Source organism: Ambystoma mexicanum, chromosome 10 (genome assembly GCF_040938575.1).
Source record: "Ambystoma mexicanum isolate Mex_15411 chromosome 10, UKY_AmexF1_1, whole genome shotgun sequence".
NCBI classification, from domain to species: domain Eukaryota; kingdom Metazoa; phylum Chordata; class Amphibia; order Caudata; family Ambystomatidae; genus Ambystoma; species Ambystoma mexicanum.
In genome coordinates, this window is record NC_090932.1 from 1,495,711,907 (window position 1) to 1,495,732,585 (window position 20,679).

Genomic DNA, 20,679 nt, shown 5'->3' on the forward strand with positions numbered 1-20,679 from the left:
AGTTGCACTTGGATTCGGGTTTCGAGGTGATCCTCATGACAGGGGCAAGTACATCAAGAGTTGTAGAGATAGAAAGATGGAGGTTAGATAGGGCTGTGTCAGGATGCGAGTCAGCCAAAGGTGCAGAAGGAGGAGAGATAAAAGCAGCGAAAGCCTCAACTGACACACGCTTCATGGGTCAGATGACCGTGAAGGTAGGTGGCAGTGCTGGAGTCGGCCTGAGGATTAGAGAGGGAGAGAGAGGTGGGGGGGTGGAGAGAGATCACTCCAGGAGAGAGGAGTGGTGAGAGGGATGGAGAGGGGGAGTTCTGAGGAGATCAGAACATCCAGGGTGTACCCTGTAGAGTGAGTTGGGCCAGATGGAAGAATAGAGAGAGTGTCGCAGAGGTTGCGAAAGAGTCCTCAGGAGGACAGGTAGCATCCAGGTGAATGTTAATGTCTGCGAGGAGGAGAAGTTGAGAGGTAGAGGCGAGGAGGGAGGAGGAAAGGTCCGCTCACTCAGATAGGAAGGAGGCAACCGGGCCGAGCGGCCTGTAGATAGTGGCCACGGTGAGAGAAAGGGCAGGAGAGATGGTGACAGAGCTGGTCGTGAACCACATCTCAGTCAGACGGAGTACATCCAGATCAAGTTCTTCCAGGAGACGGCAGATGTCAGAGGAGTGTTTGACAGCTGAGAAAGAGTTGAGAGCAGCAATGTGGAGCAGGTTGCCCCCTTTGAAGGACTTCCGTGGAGGGGCACAGTTCCGGGGTGTGCCCTGCAGAAGTGTTGCAGGCGCCTGAGGATGGGCAGAGGAGGAAGGAGGAGAAGGCAAGGTAGCGGAGGAGAAGGTGGGTGCCAGAGTGGTGGCGGATGAAGGAGGCAACATTGTGGCCAGCGATGGTGGCAGAGGATGGAGGCGGCAGAGGAGCCAGAGAGGGGAAAGAAGGGACAGCAGGAGAAGACGGGAGGCGCTGGAAGTGTCTATCAAAAAGGAGGAGGTTGTCCTGAGGGCCTTGGGCCAAGACAGTGCTGGTTATGTAGACATTAATGTTGGTCTTGGAGGACTGGACGGGGGCCTGGAGGGCCTTCCACCTGGTGCCACCATTAATGGGTGAAGAGGAAAAAGGACAGAGAACAGAGACCATATGGGAGTGTCCATAGGCCTGGAGAGGGAATGACAAAGAGGATGTTGGTAAGGGTCTGCCTGGAGGAAGCACTGGTGTAGGTATCAGCGATAGGGAGGCCTGGGTTGGAGACCAGGATGTCCCTTTTGAACATTTTCCTGCCAGACTTGGTGAGAAGGATAGGATAGTCGACAGAAAAGTAGTTAGAGAAGATAGGTGAGACAGAGAGCACCATAGAGGTTACAGAGAGGAAGAGTGGGTGGGGAAGAACGGAGGGTGGAGGGGGGTTAGCGCTGCGATGCAGGCAGGGGAAAATGGTAGGCTGGGAGGGACACGGAAGGAGGAAGGGCACACAAAGGACAGCACGACGACAGTAAATCAGATGCAATACGTAGACAAAAGTCAGTTTCCAATAGAACCTTGAAGTAAAGAATGGACACAGCAGGGATGCATGCAATGCATTGTAAGCCAACAACCGTGAAGAACAAAACCTCAGACCAGTACACAATGGGTCAGAGGAAAGGAACTAAGCAAGGTGGGAGGGGTAGGGTCCACGGGGAATGTGGGGAACGCAGCGGTTAGGAGAAGGAGTCGTGTGTGCTGCTAAGTAGAGAGAGAGAGAGAGCACACGTGGCCTAAGATGCGAAGGAGCGCACACAGCCTAGTGTTGCGAGGAACCACCTGCAGCCAAAGATGCAAGGAAGCAGGGGTTGGGGGTGGCTGAGAGTACAGGTCGCTGGGGAAAAACAGTGTGTGTGCAAGTGTGAGAAAGAGCACCAGGTCAGGGGGTTTGCGTGGAGTGTACAGGATAACTTTCCCTGCACCTTCTTACCTGCCGGCTGCAGACGGGAGGGTGAGGACATCCGCACTCACTGTCTATGCCCCTTCGCCACCACACACCTGCATCGCTCAACACTGTGGCCTTGTCCTGCGTGGGCTTTGCTGCAGAGGGTCCGTACCTCGGTTTGTATAGGCACAGAAGGACGGACGTAGCGAAGCATGCTATGTTTAGTCGGACAGCGTTTCCTGCACACCCGCATCGCTCAACACCGCTGCCTTGTCCTACGAAGGCTTTGCTGCAGAGGGCCCATACACCGCGGCCTTGTCCTGCGATGGCTCTGCCGAAGAGGGTTCCTACCTCAGTTCTTAGAGGCGCAGAAGCGTGGACGTAGCGAAGTGCGCTACATATAGTTGGGTAGCGTCACCTGTGTCGCTCAACACTGCAGCCTTGTCCTGCAAGGGATACAAATATTGATATGTTCAGTAATGATTTGTTTATGCAAGAAGCATAAGAATACTAATAGAAATACTTGCAATTTACACAAAATGGCAAGTTGTTCATTTCTTCAACTCACACACATTATTCTTGCTTTTTCCACTCTTGTTCACAGATGGAACTCCAAACAATATTGTAAAAGTGTTCATGAAACAGCATTGGGCAAATTTGTTAAAATCTGTCAGAATAAGAATTGGTTAACAAAAACACATAGGGAATTCCTATTCCCTATGTGATTGGCGAAAGAATAGGCATGTGCGCAAAAAGGTGGTTGTTGGCTAAATCATAAGGTTGCATGTACTAATTGAATATGAATCAATATTCTTACAGTATCGACCAAATTAAACCAAATGGATTGGTGAGACATTCTAAGTTGTGTGTTTTTAACTGAGAAGTATTAGACACTGAGCACACTATTGTAGGGGGATAATCTTGTACATTGAATGTATTTATCTGACTTGTTAGGTGTTGGTCATCTCCCTGCCAGATGCAGACAATGTAGCTTATTCCAAATCAGATTGAAAAAACTTTAAGTAGGGTTTGGCGCTATGTCAATTAGCAACACCTCCACATTACCTTTATTTCCATCTCAGTACTGGACGAAGGTAAGCGGTTTTGCACGACTGCCACCGATGCACGGCGACGCAAATGTATTCACTTGCTGCGGTAAGACTTCCTTTCATCTCGGGTGCCCTTTATGCTAGGACCACGAAATCTCGCAGAGGCAAGTCTTGTTGCACAGGCTGGAGATGTCCAAAGTTCCAGGCCTCAACTCGGAACAACGATTTCTGCAGCACAGTAGCCCAACTCAGAGCTGGTCAGCCACTGGGTGGTCCAGGGGCACTTCCAAAGCCCTTCTTCGTAGGACTCCGAGCTGACGTTGAGAATGGATGTTTCCCTGACTTAAAGGGTCGCAGCTCCTTGGCAGGACTGAAGATAGTCTCTAAGACAGGGCTCTACCAGAACAGCAGCATACGTTGGTCGCCAGGCCTCCTTCCAACAGGTTTCTGGTCTCCTCACTGCTGGACATGAGTCTTGGCTCCTTCGGTTTCTTCCAGGATCTCTCTTGAGTGAGTGCAGGGGTCCTCTTCTTATCCCAAAGGCTAGGTTAGAGCTGAAACTTCCACTAGCCAATGACAGATCTGGCCCCCACACACACCCCAGCAGTGGTCCAATCAGGGCCACTGGCGGAAAAGCTCATGCATACCACTCGGACGCATTGGCAGCAGTTTGTGGATTGGGATGGGACCAGACCGTCCTAGCCCACTTCCTGACAGCAAACACACATTGCCCTCCAGTAGCCCGCCAAAAGCCTCTGCTTTCCCAGTCACTGGAAGTCCATATAAGGATTTTTCTGGCCTCACAGGCCAGGGAGAAGGCTGAAAGATAAGATGGCCAAAGGACAAGCGAAAACGCTTGTGGCATGACCATGTTTGACCACTAGCCACAGTTAGTAGGCAAAGGCAGTTAGGCTGAAAGGAAATGTACCAAAAAATGGCAAGAAGTAACTGCTCCCACCAGCTTGTCCATTTAGCACTCCTAGAGTAACCAAAAATCCTCTTGAGTGTTAGTCAAGGGCAAAACAAAAAAGTGTACCCCATTGTACTGTATTTGTAAGATGCATTGTACGATAGGTTACCACAACTGATAAGTTACCAAAAGTATTAACAAAGTAACTAGACTAAGGGAAACCATGTTTCTCAGTACTGACAGCTTGAAAGACATGTCAGTTTCTCCCAACCCCGGTCCAACACAGATGTGGGGAGTCCACCATTTTTGGGTTTGTTGGGGCTGCTCTGGCCTAAGAGCAATGGAGCGGTGTGACTAGATCGGCCCTCTGTTCGGTAACGCCCCAAACTCTTAATTGTTTGGGGACCCCCTTCAGTGAACTAGTTTCTGCAGACTGTTCTGCTTCAGGTGAATTTTGGCTGAGGTGGGGAAAGGGAGGCACTGGTTGACGCCTTCTAGATGGAGTGGACTTTCAACGTCACTATTTTGTTTCCCCAGAGGATGTATTGGGCTTGCTTAATGAATTCTGATCACCCCAGTCCGGAGCGAGGAGAATGTGGTGCCCGGAACTGCCATCTGCTCACACCTTTCCGCCTTCTTCGGAGTGTGGCGCTCTTTTCCCAATCGGAGGGTGGGGTGTTTGATCCAAACCTAGATCATCCCAACCTCTGTGTGTGGCCCATGAGAGACTAAGGTATGATGGCTTAGACCTGATCTATGATGTAGTCTTGGAGGCATTGCAGGCTGCTCACAGGCCTTCAACACGCTCCATCTACACATGAAGTTTGAGGCATGGTGTACGGAGAGTAGGAAAAGAAGGTCAGGCGCGCACTCTGGTTCCAAGTCATTTAATCCTGATGCAAGTAATAACAGGGTTGAATCCCAACACAGTTCAAAAAATAACAACAGGGCTGAATCCCAGATGCAAATAGTCCGAACAATGTTCAAAAATTACCAGGGTTAAATCCCAACTGCTACAGTTTCAAAGCACAATAGTTGGTTCTACTCCTCCAAGTACTTTCAAGTCTCAAACTCTCATCAGGGAGGCTGTGTTAGCTGTGTTCCTTTGGTGTAGGGAGAGAGTTGCAGACCTGCTGTCATGCCCCACCTCTATGGTCTGGAAGTTTGTTGCCCTGGCCAGTTAGGTTCAGTTTCACAAGTTGGACATGGTGAAAGGGTATCTGGCCACTCTTTCTCTATTTAAGAGACTACCAGACCAAGGTTCTTTTGTGTACCTTTAGTAGTCAATTTCTTAAGGGGCTTGTGAATGTTTCCTCTGGTCCAAATTGTGGTTCCAGCTTGGCACCTTAATATGGGATTTTCTTTTTTGATGGCTGCCCCTTTTGAGCCCAGGCATTCTACGCCAATCAGGCTTCTTACTTTGAATACAGTCTTCCTGGTGGTCATCACTTCGGCCAGACATATGAGTGAGATGCATGTATGGTCTTGTAACCCTCCTTTTCCTCCAGTTCCTTAACCCCTTAACTGTTGAGCTTTAATCCAGTCTATGGAAAAAGGACGAGCATATTCGTCCTTGGAACTTAAGGGGTTAAGGAGAAGAATACACTGAGGGTTAGGCCGTCTTTATGTTGCAGTTTTACATCAACCAAAAAATTGAGTTGCTGGTGTTTTTTCCACCGGCTTGCTCATCAAAAGAGGAGGAAACTCTCCATAGATTGGATCCAGAACTGGCACTGAACTATTGCATCACTAGGTTGGTTCCCTTTCCCAGGGACAACCAGTTTTTTTGCATTCTCACATGCGTGGTTGTACCTATCGCATATTATCTTGCTAGATAATTTTGTGCATAGCAGAGTGCTATGAAAAGGTGTTGAAAGAGGTCCTTGTGGGATTCTGGCCCCACTCTACTAGAGGTGTTGCTGCTTCTTCCACTCTACTTAGATGGATGATTTTAAAGGAATCTGAGGCTGCCACATGGGACCCTCTTCTGACATTCACAAAGCTTTACAGCTTAGATTTGTTGAGGGGCATGAGGCCTTCTTTGGAAGGGCTGTTTTAGTCTAAATCAGGGTTGTCCAGCTCCAGTCCTTGAAGGCCAGAAACCTAATGGGTTTTCATGAAATACCTCATTAATATTCATGAGTAAAAATGTGCATACATTTAGAATCATTGTATGCAAATTAATCTCATGGATGTTAATGAGTGGTATCATGAAAATCCGACATGAATCTGGCCCTCGAGGCCTGGTTTTAGACAACTCTGGTCTAAATGCTTTGAACCTGCCTGCGTCTGCTATACTGCTCTCTGAGCCTATCCAGATGAGGAATACGTGAGAGGATGCAGTCCATGGAAGGAAACATTCCTTGTTGCAGGGCTTGCAAAATCTACTAGCCCACTTGCATAGGTGAGATTTTATGATGTTATAGAGCCATTTGCATGGTACTCGACCCTGCTTGCGAGTATGGGGATGTTTGAAACATTTATGTGATGTTTACTGCAGGCAAACTATTGGCTGTAAATGGCCAATAAAGGATTCACTGTGCATGACTGGCCATTGGATTGCAGCGTTGCACCAAATATGAAGTGTGCTTATGGTGGGTGATATGCACCATTTTACAGAAAGCAATGATAATAATTTTGTCCCCCTCCACCATGGGGCAAATGCTTTTCACTTTTGGAATCTAAGGAACTCACCTGCAGGTCTAGTGTAACATTTGAGAATTTGCAAGGCTTCTATACCAGTGATGATTATTATTATTCTTAGTGCTATTGTTATGGTATTTATTGAGCACGGGCCTAGCTTCCAGAAGCAATGGAGCACTTTACAGAGGTATTGAACAATACAGATGCATAACAAGCCAGGGGTGTTGTGACGTGGTATATGTACGACTAACGTCTCGTCCGGAGTCAACAGCCACATCGAGTAAAGATGGATCGACGATAGAGGTGACTAACACCCACTGTCAAAATGTTTTCTGAGCAGCTGACACTGAAAGGTGATCTGTCTGAGGAGTCTGCGGGAGAAGAATCCATAGAAAGATTGTTACCGGTATGTAATTTTTCCTTTTCCATTTCCACACTAGATCCCTTTTCATTGTCTATGAATTAAAAATCCAGGCAAGACGATTTTAGTGTGATCAACAAACTCTACCTCTGCCTGTGCTAAATGGTGGGGTACACTTGAGAATCGTACTCCAAGAATTGCTTATTGTCCTTCCACCTTAAAACAGTTTTTTCTGCCCAGGAAGCTCACCTTGTTGATGGGTCATTACAAATGTAGTTCATGGACAGATGTGACACTCGTTTGGAAGCCCCGATTACTCAATTGTCGACAGATGGTCTACTGCAGAGCCCCCCTTTATCCTTAAGCCGATTCGATCCTTTAACCTGCTATATGATTTAAATTAAAATAATTAGGTCACTCTACAGGCAATTAACACAAAGTTAACACAAACTTATCTAGACCAGTGAAAAATGTCTTACAAAAGCAGAACCTGCTGTAACAACGTAAATAAAGTTGATTTTGGTTCAAAGATGTAAAGTGTTTGCCGTTCTGCAGATCAGGGATGAAAAAATGAAACACTGCAAGTAAAAATCATTTTATACGCCTGGAGCTTTAAAGTGACAGCGTCTTTTGTACATATTTAACATGCTTGCCCATCTGTTTACTTATTTTTCTTTTCTAGTTACTTAACAGTGCAGCAAACAAACTATATTATAAAATCACCGCGCCACTTTTCGGTTGAAAAATTGGCAAAAATAACGAAAAGATAAATCTAGATAGTTCAAGATAATATGCTGTTCAGTAAATATTGCTATGAACAGGGGTCAAGTCAGCGGACTTGACCCCTGTTCATATTGATTTTGCTTCCTCTCAGCCAGCGGAGAAGGGGATACCCATCCATTGTTCTGTTGTGTTCAGTAAATATTGCCCACAATGTGCATCCTATGTCTGATTTTTTTCGCTTTCTTTCTTTTTTTTTTTTTTTTAAAGGTCCGGACAAGATACATGCACTGAAGTTCTGCCTCCTTTTAGCAGAGAAATGGCTCCTGAGTGTTTCACCCAAGGTAAGATACATTATTCAGCTGGCAAACCTGGGAAGAAACTGAGGCCAAATGTTTTTGTTTTCACTTTCCCTAACAGTCTGTCTTTTGTTCTACATTAGAATCCCAGCAGATAATTAGTTTGAGTAGGCTCTTTAACTTGTCAGCCTTCGGGTCCCACATTATCACTGATACTTTATGCCAGCCTTTCACACAAGGATCTCTTTCGAATGGATTGTGTCCTCCCACGTATTCCTCATCTTAGATATATTTGTATCAGCTTTGCTGCTTCAGGAAAAAGAAATGTCCACAGCAGAGGGTACTGTGCTCGATGTCGTGGCGTCGATGTCCCTCGAGGGCTGCCGTACAGTGTCGTCATCTGCAGTATAAATGGCTCGAGCCGCGCCCGTTGGCTTCAGTTGCGTTCTTCCGAAAGCTTTTGCTTTGTGTGTATGAAAACAGCGCTTCAGTCTTTCGCAATGTCTTCCTCATCTAACCCTTCTACCCCAAAACTGGCTTTAAAGTGCCTGAATTGCGGGGAGAAAATGTCTGTAACTGACCCCCATCGAGTTTGCCTCTGGTGCTTGTGTCTGGACCGTTGAGTTGACGAATGCGGTTCCTGTCAAGCTATGACAATTAAAGCTCTCAAGGAACGATTAGGTAAATTGGCAGTGGGGGAGGAATCTTCGAAGGCCTCTTCGAACAAAAAAAAATAGATTCTGCAGAGTCCATGGAAAAGTCCTGACGTAAGTCGAAGAAAACTAGGTTGAGGAGTTGGGCAAGAAAATCTTCTTCGAAGAAGAAGGCGAAGAAGAAGCATCATCGATCTCCCTCTTCTTCGTCGTTGTCTTCTGATACAGGGGTTATCACTTGTCCATCAAAGCATGATTGTCCTAGAAAACAGGAGGCTTTTAGAGCCTCAATGATGCGAATCTTCAAGAATGTGGTCCGACCCCCTTGAAGAAATCACATGAAGACCATGCCCCAGCTTATTCTAAGGATACAGAGGAAGGTCAGAGACTAGATGCTCTAAATCCGGCAAAATATCATCGAGGGTGTTGTCGAGAGAAACCTCTCTGATACCTCATAAAAAGAGCAAGACAGGCCTATCGGTGCATAAACCGAAGATCGACACCAGACAAAATGGCGTCCGGTGCCAAACCGTCATCGAATCCTGTGTCGAAGGTCTCCTTGACGCATCTGTCAAAGACTTACTCGACACCAGTGTCGAAGGTGGCATCGACACCTTCCTCGATGGCGCTTACATCTAAAGCCCCTTCGACCTTATCGAAGCCAGCGTCTACAATATCAACGCCTTTGACACCTTTGTTGAGGGCACATTGATTCCGGCACCAGAATCGACACCTTTGGCAAAACCAAGATCAATGCCCTCACAAACTACGGGTAACATTTTTCACTCTGTGCCAAGAAAAAACTTTTTCAAGTCTATGGCCTCTATTTATGAGGAGGAACAATCCTCAGAAGAGGACATTTCCCCTTTTGGGGTAAAATATGGTGTAAGGGATGTTCCTGAAGAATTAATTGACCCTCAGTCCAAAATATCTGGCCTCTTTGACTGTCTCCAAACAGCTTGTGGTATAGACACGTCACCTGAATTGGAATTCGACAAACCTGACCCAGCTGATCATGCAGACTCCGCATATAGAAATATTATGAGTAGGGTTGTGGAGTTCATGCGGTGGAACAGAAATTCACCGACCTACGAACAAGATGACATAACAGACATTTTCAGTCAAGGTCCTCAAAAGGATCCTGTTCTTCCTTTTCACACAGCACTTCAGAGGAAGGTTATGGCCGCATGGGAAACCCCTTAATCTGGACCAGCTGTGAACTAAAATGTTGCTAGGAAATATAGACCTTCTTCTGACCCTGACTATTTAACTAAGCATCCTACACCTGAAAGCTTGGTAGTCCAGGCAGCTACATCCACTAGACAATCTGCATACCCTTCTATTGTCATGACCCGGCGAAATTGCCCCTTCTGGACCTCATGGTCATTGTCACGAAGGGCTTGTACTCCTTGTTCCTCCCAACATGGCCGTACCAAGCTCCGTGCTACGCACTAGCTTTCACGTCGTAGCACATACTATAAATTGGTCACGCCCTTGCGGGTCCGCGCGTCTCAGCGCTATCTTTGATAGTGACCCGACGTGTGTTTGCTCTCTACATTTGCTTCCTTGATCCTCATACTTCCTTGCCTTTTTTCCTGTTCCTGGACTTCCCCCCTACATTGCTTGTTTATCGTTAATCCTGGACACCCTGGAACCACGAACTTCCCGGAACTCTGAACGCGCTCTGCAACCTGACGAGGCTCGGGTGAGCCTATTCAAGACCCGAACCACCCACAGGAAGAGTCCTGCGGCCGAACAAGGGAGATCCCGATCACAGGTGAGACGGGGGAGATTTATGATATCTATTCCTCCAGATAGGGACGATAAGAGAATTGATGCCTGGTCTCGCAAGATTCTTTCTTCGAGCAGTATGGCTTTAAAGTCAACAAATGTGACTTGCACCCTTGCAAGATTCACATACACCCTGTGGGATTGTATTAGTGCGGCGGCTGAACACATTCCTGAGGGCGAGGAACGAGACAGCTTTCTTGCGATTGTGAAAGATGGACTGGAAGCTATGGGGGAATGCATTCAATCAGGACGGGACACTGCTGACACTATCAGCAGGTCCATTGCGTATAGCACAGTGCTATGCAGGTTTGCGTGGCTGAGAAAGTCGGGCTTTGCACTGGATGTGCAGCCCAGACTTCTCGACATGCCATTTATCGGCTTGAGGTTGTTCGGCAGCAAGGCGGATGAAAGTTTGTAGAAGCTGCAGACCTCTAAGGTGGTGGCTAAGTCACCTAGAGCCTCCATATGTCAACCTCAACAACACTCCTACTCAGGCTCATCTTCTTGCAGGGGTCATCCTTTTCATTTTTATTCCTCATTTGGAAGAGGAAAAGGACATGCTACTCAAAGAGGACAAAGAACATTTCCTCAGGGTGGATGAGGAAAGGGTGCTAGATCAGCCCCAGCAGCGGCATCTGTCCCCTCAGCCACTGCTGTAGCTGCCACAAAGCCACTCTGAAGCCTTGACCCACAAGACCCCAGTGGGAGGCTCTCAGCAACTGACGAATGGCAGACATTACTTCAGATGCTTGGGCACTGGAAACAGTGGCTCAGGGTTACTGCCTTCCTTTTCAGAAAAGGCCTCAAGCCCATCCACCGGGATACAACTGTCAAAATTCCAGATCCACTCCTGTTGCAGGAAATTTTAACCATGCTAGAGAAAGGTGCAATAGAACATGTACCTGTAGCGGAGCGGAAAGAGGGTTGGTATTCCCCATACTTCCTCATCCCAAAGAAGGACAGAGGATTGAGACCCATCTTGGACTTAAGAAACTTGAACAAATTTCTCAGGAAGGACAAGTTTAAGATGGTAACCCTTTCTCAGCTCCTTCAGGCTCTCCAGCTTGAGGACTGGTTGGTTTCTTTGGACCTTCAGGATGCTTACTTTCATGTGGCAATCCATCCCAAGCACAGGAAGTACCTGAGGTTCACGATTGGCAGTTCTCGCTATCAGTTTTGAGTTCTGTCATTCGGGTTCACCTCTGCCCCGAGGGTTTTCACCAAGCTTCTGGCTGTAGTGGCAGCGAGTCCCAGGAGAGGTGGGATTCATGTCTACCCTTACCTGGACGATTGGTTAATCAGGGCACATTCACCGGAACAGGCCCAGGAACATCTGAGCATGACCTGCCACTTCTTACACATACTGGGCTTTTCCCTCAATTACAAGAAGTCAAATATGATACCATTTCAAAGACTCCAATTCATCGGAGCAGTCTTGGATACTTCCTCGGGCAAAGCCTCGCCTCCCGAGGTGAGAGCTCATCACATTCTGCAGATGGTAACAAAGTTCCAGAATGCTCAGCATCTGCCGGCCTTCGATTTTCTGAGGTTGCTCAGCCTCGTGGCATCCTGCATCGTTCTGGTGCCAGAGGCCAGATTGAGAATGAGATCCCTTCAATGGGCCCTTAGGACTCAATGGTCCAGATTTTCGGGAAATATGTCGGATCTTTTGCAAGTTCTAGCCAGGGTGGCTCAAGATCTTTTATGGTGGGCTTGCAAGGACAATATTCTCAAGGGAGAATCTTTTTGGCAACCATGGCCGGAGATAACTGTAGTGACGGATGCCTCACTCACAGGGTGGGGAGCCCACACCAACGATCTGACAATCATCGGTCGGTGGTCTCTATCAGAGTCCAAACTACACATCAACCTTTTGGAGCGGACGGCAATCAGACTAACACTGAAGGCCTTTCTGCCCTCTGTACGGGGAAAGAATGTCCTGATAATGACGGTCAACACAGTGGCCATGTACTACCTCAACAAGAGAGGAGGCATAGGGTCACTACCACTGTGCAGAGAGGCAATGCAGCTCTGGTTCTGGGCAATACAAGAAGGAATCTCTCTGTCAGCAGTTCACCTAGCGGGAGAGCAGAACACGGCAGCAGACGCTCTGAGCAGGCAGAGCACAGTGTCCCACGAGTGTGAGCTAGCTCAGGAAGTCCTTCAAGAGATCTTCACCCTTTGGGGAATCCCACAGGTGGATCTGTTCACAACCAGTGTCAACAGGAAGTGTGCTGCTCAAGGGAATTTCCTCCAAGAGAAGCTCTAGGGGACGTGTTCGTAGTGGACTCGGAATTTCCACTCCTATACGCGTTTCCTCCGGTCCCTGTGCTTCCTCAAGTAACCAGGAGGTTGAGAAAGTTCAGGAAAACCATGATCCTAATTGCCCCGGATTGGACCAATCGGACGTGGTACCCGGACCTTCTGGACATGTCCATCTGCCCTCCAATACGTCTTCCACTAAGAGAGGAACTTCTCTCGCAAGAGGAATGTCCTGTTCTTCATCCAGAAGTCAAGACACTCAGCCTTCAGGCATGGTTTCTGAGAGGCTGAGATATAAGGATTGGGACCTCCCGGAAGACGTAATGGAGATTTTGCTTTCGGCCAGAAGGCCAGCAACCAAATCTTTGTACTAGTGTCATTGGAACAAGTTGAGTAATTGGTGCAAAGATAAGAATGTGGGTCCATTCCTATGTGGTACACCTATGGTACTTTCTTACCTATTACATTTGGCCAATCGAATGCCTCCAGATTGGTACAATAAAAGGATACTTAGCTGTGCTTTCTATTTTTAAGCACTCCTCAGAAGAGGTATCTTATTTTCTCCAGCATGGGGTCTGGCATGGATTCACATGCTCATGAATATTCCCTGTCGTCAGGCTGGGAATCCTCGGTAAAGAAAAAAATCAGTATCGGTTTTGTTTCTGATCTGTCTTTCTTAGTAGTAACCAATCACTGATCTCGTGGTCATACTGCCCCCAGCCAATGACTGCCCACTCCCTAAACCCCTCCCCTGGCAGCCATCCTCAGATTTTTACCGCACGTTCAAGTGTTGGGAGTCCTCGTGCTTTAGCTCTCAAGCTTCTACTGCGTTTTTGTGCTTTTTCATGAGATGTTCTCATTTTTTCGGTTTAATCGAGTCTCAAGCTCCACCATTTCTACTTCCGATAACGGGGACCTTTTTCGGAGTTCTTCTACGCCCCTCAAGGGTGAAGTTTTCGTCTAGTTATGCTTCTTGGAGGATTCCAGAAGATCTGAGGCCTACTTCAACAGACATGGCCCAGGACAAGGGAAGCTCGATGCCTGGATCCAAGCTGTTCAGGAGCTGCCCGGGATGCGGATTGCAAAATGTTTTCAAGGAGGACGAGCATTTGAGATGTCTCTACTGCCTTCATGTGGACAAGACGCACGTGGAGAAAGACTGTGCATTCTGCAAGAACCTGTCGGAACGGACCAAGCAAGATCGTCGTTCCCGCCTCGCCGCCTGGCTGGAGAAGGGCACAGCAGGTGAGAAGGCGAAGAAAAAGTCTGAGCGGTCTTCTAAGTCCTGTGAGGGCGCCCCGGCGACGGGGGCCCAACAGAAGGCCAAGCACCGCAAGTCCGCGGGCACCGGGAGCGCAGAAAGGTCAGCTCTTCGGCTGCCAAGCAGGGCACGGCTTCCCTGGCACGATTAACACGACCCAGTGCTCTGGTTCGGGGAAGAGGAAGTCCGAGAACCCGGGTAAGCTTCTGGAGAGACCCGGTCGATCTCGAAGGGAGCTGAGGGGGAGCGAGGCGATGACCCTCCCCCGCCCAAAGCGAAGGCCCAGGACGCAGCTAAGGTGGTGAGGGCCTTGATCCAACCGGCAAAGGCCTCTATCGAGGTTGTTTCAGCGGCCCTGGCGAAGCCTGCAGAGACTACGCCAGTGGAAGCGGCCTCGGGGCCCAGAGTTTCCCTGCCACCGCGGAGGGAATCCTCTTTCCAGCCCATCGTTAAGACCCCCGTGAAGACCCCGGTGGAAAAAGAGGGGGGGGGGCCGGTGGCCATTACGGACTCAGATTCAGCCTCCGAGGAGGATCTGGTGGGAACCGTGAAAGGTTCGAGACGGTTTGAGAAGGTTCGATCCCAGGGGAAGGATCCTGCTGATGTGATCGAAGACAGCGACGATGTTGGCCCAGTGGAGCAGCCATCCCGCCCGTCGCAGCCATTGCCCGAGCCCCAGGATAGCTCGGCGACCATTTTGTTTGCGATCCAATCCTTATGTACTGAGATAAGGACGAGGTTACCACGGACCCCGACGGAGGATCCAGAACCTGGACCGTCGGGAAGCCCTCCGAACAAGCAGAGGAGAGTCCACCCCGCACCGCCCTTCGTGCCCACAAGGCCTGTAAACCCCTCATCCCCCTCGCCGGACCCTCGTGATGATACGGCGACGGACACAGCGGCGGGGACGGACGATGACGGTGGCGATGATACAACGGACATTCCTTCATCACCCCCCACCCCCTCGGGTCTCTCCGCCCGACGAAATTGGCTCTTTCCACGCCATGATAGCCAGGGCATCCGAGCTCTTCCAGCTCTGCCCTGAGGAACAGAAAAAGGAAGGCTTTCTTTACCAACGACGGGAGGCCAAGAGAAAGACAGTCCTCACGGTACCGTTGCTCGACGACATCTGGGAGGAAGGGCTGGCTATCCTGATGAAACCTTCCACGACACCCGCCAAAAGGGACAGGTACGAGAAGAAGTACTGGGTCCCTGACGCCGCCCCCTTGTGCCTCAGGGCCCAGCCTACGCCCGATTAGGTCGTCTCAGCAGCGACCAAGAAGAAAGCAGCGGGTGCAGCGGCTTCAACTTCCACTTCCCCACCGGACAGCGAGGGCAAGAAGTTGGACTCCATGGGACGAGGAGTCATCTCGTCAGCGGCGATGACGATTAAGGCGGCCAATGCCTTAGCGATTGTGGCCTGTTACGACAGGGAGCTCTGGTTCAAGATAGCTCCCCTGCTAGACTTCCTACCGGATGACAAGAGGGCGGAGGCCCTACAGATTCTGCAGGAAGGTGAGGTGGCGTCGGATCACGCCATAACGGTGTCAACGGACATTGCCGATACCGGATTTCGCCAGCTGGGCAATGGGGTTTGCCTTCGACGACGAGGATGGCTCAAGGTAACAGACTTTCGCCAGGACGTCCAGACCAGAGTGTTGTATATGCCGTTCGACGGCAACAACCTGTTTGGGAAGACGGTGGATGAGTCCCTCCAGGCCATCAAGACTGACACAGAGACAGCCCGAGCCCTAGGAGTCCTTCGGCAACGGCGGCCCTTTCGGAGCTCCGGAGGCAGACAGGGAGCCTCCAAGGGATCCATCGGTGGCTCTTCTACGTACCGCCAGGCGGCCTGCTCCTCGTCCCAGGAGGCCTACAGAGGTCACGGCAAGCAAGGAGGGTCTCGCCGCCGTCGTCAAGGAGGCCAAGGCGGCAAGGCCTCCTCCAAGCAGGACTGAACCGGCCGTAGCATCGGGTCCCCACCGAAGCACCCCGGTGGGAGGCCGGCTGACGAAGTTCGTCAGCGTGTAGGAGTCAATCTCCACCGACCGTTGGGTGCTGGACACCCTGGCCCGCGGACACTCGCTAGAATTTCAAAAGAAGTGTCATCGCATTCCTCCCGTGGCCAGGAAGGAGAATCACGTCCCTCAACTGCTGTTGAAGGTAAGGGCGATGCTCAAGAAAGGTGCCATCAAGCTCGTCCCCAATAGGCTCCGGGGCTCCGGAGTATACTCAAGGTATTTCCTCGTCAGAAAGAAGACAGGTGGTTGGTGCCCCATCCTGGACCTGCGTCGGTTAAACAAGTACATCAAGGCACAGAAATTCAGGATGGTCACCCTCCAGCACGTGCTGGGACAGCTGGAGGAGGGCGACTTCCTATCGTCGTTGGACCTGGAGGATGCTTACTTCCACATCCCCATTCTAAAAGGACACAGAAAGTTCCTCAGATTTGTAGTCCAGGGGCGTCACTACCAATTCAGAGCCCTGCCGTTCAGATTAAAGTCGGCACCCAGGGTGTTCACCAAGTGCCTCGCACCAGTAGCGGCGCGGCTGCACCTGCAGGGGATCCACATCTACCCCTACCTGGACGACTGGCTAATCCGTGCAAGGTCAAGAGAACGCGCCATCGAACACACAGCGAGGACCGTCCGCCTGCTCACGGAACTGGGATTCACCATCAACTACCCCAAATCCCACCTGGTTCTGTCGCAGGTGGCACTGTTTCTGGGAGCAAAGCTCGATACAGTGGAGCGATTGGCATCTCCGTCGGAAGAAAGGGCGAAGGCCATTTTGCGCAAGGTGCAGCGCCTGTTAGCCACGGATGTGGCCAGGTTGAGGTCCACGAAGTCCCTCCGCGGGATGATGTCCTCATGCATCTACCTTGTGCCCCTTTGCAGACTTCGGATGCGTCCCCTACAAGAGTTCCTCGACGCCCGCTGGATTCAAGCGGCGGGCAGCTTCGAAGACAGGATCCCGCTCAACGAGGAGTTCCGTCTGGCGATTCTATGGTGGGGCACCCGTGCGCACCTCACGGCAGGCACGGACTTTCAGGCCCCGGCGTATCAGGAGACGGTGACGACGGACGCCTCCCTGGAGGGATGGGGGGCCCACACCGGAGATCTCCACGCAAGAGGCCTCTGGCTCCCGGAGGAGAGGTCTCTTCACATCAACGTCCTGGAGCTACGAACCGTGTTCTGGGCGCTCAAATCGTTCCTTCCGTCCCTCAAGGACAAAGTGGTGAGGGTCTTCACCGACAACACCACCACGATGTTCTACAGCCCTATCCAAGGAGGCCCAGGATCTGTGGCACTGGGCCGTCGCCTAGGGGATGTTTCTGGTTCCATTCCACTTGGCAGGAATAAAAAACACCATCACCAACTCACTCAGCAGGGAGCTGCGCTTGTGCCACGAGTTGTATCTACTCCAGAACCAGGTGGATCGGCTCTTTCAACGATGGGGCAAACCCCAGATCGACCTGTTCGCGACGGCGACAAACTCCAAGTGCCAGAGGTTCGCCAGCAGGTTCACACAGCCGAGGAGCATGGGCGATGCTTTCTCGTTCCCTTGGGACCGCCTGTTCCTGTGCGCGGTCCCTCCGTTGCTGTTGCTGCTCTGTCTCATCAACCAGCTCAAGAGGTCCAGGTGCAGGATGATCCTCGTTACACCGGCGTGGCCGAGACAGATCTGGTTCCCGAACCTTCTGGACTTGTCAACGTCCCCACCTATCAAGCTGGCGACGGACGCGGATCTTCTCTCCAGAGAAGGAGGCGCCATTCTTCATCACGACCCGGAGTCGCTGAACTTGCAGGCTTGGCTCCTGCAGCACTAGAGTTTGGAGGATACGATATCCCGGCTGACTGCAGAGAGGTTCTTGCAAAAGCCAGGGCGTCCTCAACTCTCAAATGCTATGGACATAAGTGGAAGAGGTTCTCTGTCTGGTGCTGTGCACAGAAGATTAACCCTCTGCGGATTAGGGCCCCTCAAGTATTGCCGTACCTACTGTCGCTGGCCAAAGCTGGACTGGCTCACGCCTCCATCAAGATACATCTGGCTGCCATCTCCCGATGCACCAGAACTACAGGACAGGCGTCCTTGTGGTCTCATCGCCTGGTGAAGGAATTTATGAAGGGACTATTCCGATCGTTCCAGCCGGTGAAGGCCCCTGCCCCGGCGTGGGAGCTCAACGTGGTGCTGACCAGGCTCATGGGGGGCCCCATTCGAGCCTATGCGTTTGGCGCCGTTGAAGTTCCTGACGTGAAAGACAGCATTTCTCGTGGCCATCACCTCCACACAACGAGTGGGAGAGATCCAGGCCCTATCTTGCAAGCCTCCATACTTGACTTTTCACGACATGAGGGTGGTGCTGAGGACGCACCCCTCCTTTATGCCCAAGGTGCTGTCGGACTTCCACCTCAACGAGCCCTTGGTGTTGCCAGTTTTCTTCCCGTCGCCTTCGTTGCAGGCCGAGAGGACTCTGCACTCGCTGGATGTAGCTAGAGTGCTGAAGTTCTACGTGGACCGCACAAAGAGTTTTCGGAAGACATCACAACTGTTTGTGAACTTTGAACCTGTGAATCAAGGGAAGGCTCTCTCGAAGGCTTCCATTTCCAGATGGCTCTCAGGCTACATCATGCACTGTCACCGGTTGGCAAACCGACCGCTGCCCGGCCGTCCGAGAGCCCATTCGACCAGAGCGATCGCTGCTACCACAGCGTTCCTGTCTGGTGTGCCCCTGCTGGACATCTGCAGGGCTGCTACGTGGAGGTCGACTCACACCTTCACAAGATTCTACTGCATCGATCGGGACTCCAGGGAGGAGTCCAGGGCCGGCCAAGCAGTGCTGCGCAACCTGTTCGCTTAAGGTGAGCCTGGTGAGGAGGTAAGAGATGCTTAATGTTGAGTTGTTGTATTGCTTAATGTTGAGCCTGCCACCTCCCGTGGTTGTGCAGGTGTATACTGCTATGTATTCTTATATTCATGAGCATGTGAATCCATGCCAGACCCCATGCTGGAGAAGGAACAAGTTACTTACCTGTAACTGTTGTTCTCCAGCATGGGTCTGGCATGGATTCACATGCGAACCCTCCCTCCTTCCCCTCGGCGGCTCTTCAATTGGTCATACTGCAACTTTACATGCTACCAAATCTGAGGATGGCTGCCAGGGGAGGGGCTTAGGGAGAGGGCAGTCATTGGCTGGGGGCAGTATGACCCAGAGATCAGTGATTGGTTACTACTAGGAAAGACAGATCAGAAACGAAACTGATACTGATTTTTTCTTTACCGAGGATTCCCAGGCTGACGACGGGGAATATTCATGAGCATGTGAATCCATGCCAGACCCATGCTGGAGAACAACAGTTACAGGTAAGTAACTTGTTCCTTATAATTCCATTGATTGTACAATTCTTAAAGGGTCTTACTAACGTGTACCCTCCAGTCCCATTTCAAGTCCCTCTTTGAGATCTAAATTTAGCATTAAAATTCCTTACATGCATTCCTTTCGAGCATTTGCATTCTTGTCCGCTAAGGCTTCTCACTTTGAAGATAATCCTACAAGTGGCTATTACATCAGCCCGCAGGGTGAGAGTTACAGGCTCTCTTGTTAGCCTCCTCGCACCATCTTCCATAAAGACAAAGTTATACTTAAAGTTAAACCTTCATTTCTACCAAAAATAGTCTCTGACTTTCACTTGTCTCAAAAGATCACATTGCCATTTTTTTATCCTCTCCTCATGCAAGTAAGGAGGAAGAAAGACTCCACAGGCTGGACCCAAAAAGGGCTCTCAGCTTTTATATTTCTAGACTGGCAAAATTTCAGCAAAGTGACCAACTTTTCATTGGATACACCGTCCACAAATTAGGCCTGGCAGTAACGAAACGTACCTTTTCCAGATGGATTATTTTAGCAATTGGAGAGTGTTACAAGCTAGCAGGTAAAGAACCTCCAGATGCGCTAAGGGCTCATTCTACTAGGGGCATGGCGACTTTGACGGCTCTTCAGAGGGGTGTCCCGGTGCAAGATATTTGTGCAGCGGCCACCTGGTCGTCAATGCACACTTTTGTGAAACACTATTGTTTAGATTCCACCTCAGCCCAAGGGGGTCTTTTTGCTAAGGCCGTTCTACATGCAGTCCATGAGTAAAATTAATTGGTACTCCCACCTCAAAATGTTCACTTCTTTGGGAGTCTATCTAAGATGAGGAATGCGTGGGAGGACACAATCCATTCGAAGAACAAGTTAGTTACCAACTGTAACGTTCTTTCGATTGGATGTTCCTCCCACGTATTCCTAATTGACCTTTCCAATCTACCCCACCGTACAATTCATGTATTTTACACTCTATGTTCCTTGAGAGCCTTTGGTCTAAGGGTACGCCTTATCAACTCATCCCTTGAGATAGAAAAAACTGAACTGAAGCAAACGGGCGCGGCTCCAGCCATTTATACTGCGGATGTTCTCCTCAAGGGACATCGACACCATGACATTGAGCACAGCGCCCTCTGGTATGGAATCTTTTTTTTTTCTGAAGCAGCAAAGCTGATGATACGAATATATCTAAAATGAGGAATACGTGGAATTCCCATCCTATCGAAAGAACGTTACAGTTGGTAAGTAACCTGTTCTTCTCTGGCCTTCAGCATGTTCCGCCACTCTGGCAAGCATGGATGAGCCTTATATGAGGTGACGCATTCAATTTAAAGAATACTCCAATTAATGAAATCGTATCTACAGAACCTATAAAAATCTCTTAACTACTAAAGATAACTAAGGAAATAGATTGTTTTAGTATGGCTCTCGACCTCCCAATATTAACTCGGCCTTCCATTTCTGACTGTAT

The 20,679-nt window shown here is 49.9% G+C and overlaps 1 protein-coding gene across 2 annotated transcripts in view; it reads left to right on the plus strand.

The window, feature by feature from the left end:
• Nucleotides 1-20,679, plus strand: part of KNTC1 (kinetochore associated 1) — a 2,501,313-nt gene that overhangs the window by 1,711,854 nt on the left and 768,780 nt on the right. For both annotated transcript variants that reach the window (XM_069619627.1, XM_069619628.1), the window contains exon 50: nt 7,845-7,918. In XM_069619627.1, coding sequence (XP_069475728.1) covers nt 7,845-7,918 — 74 coding nt within the window. The remainder of the gene's footprint in view (nt 1-7,844; nt 7,919-20,679) is intronic.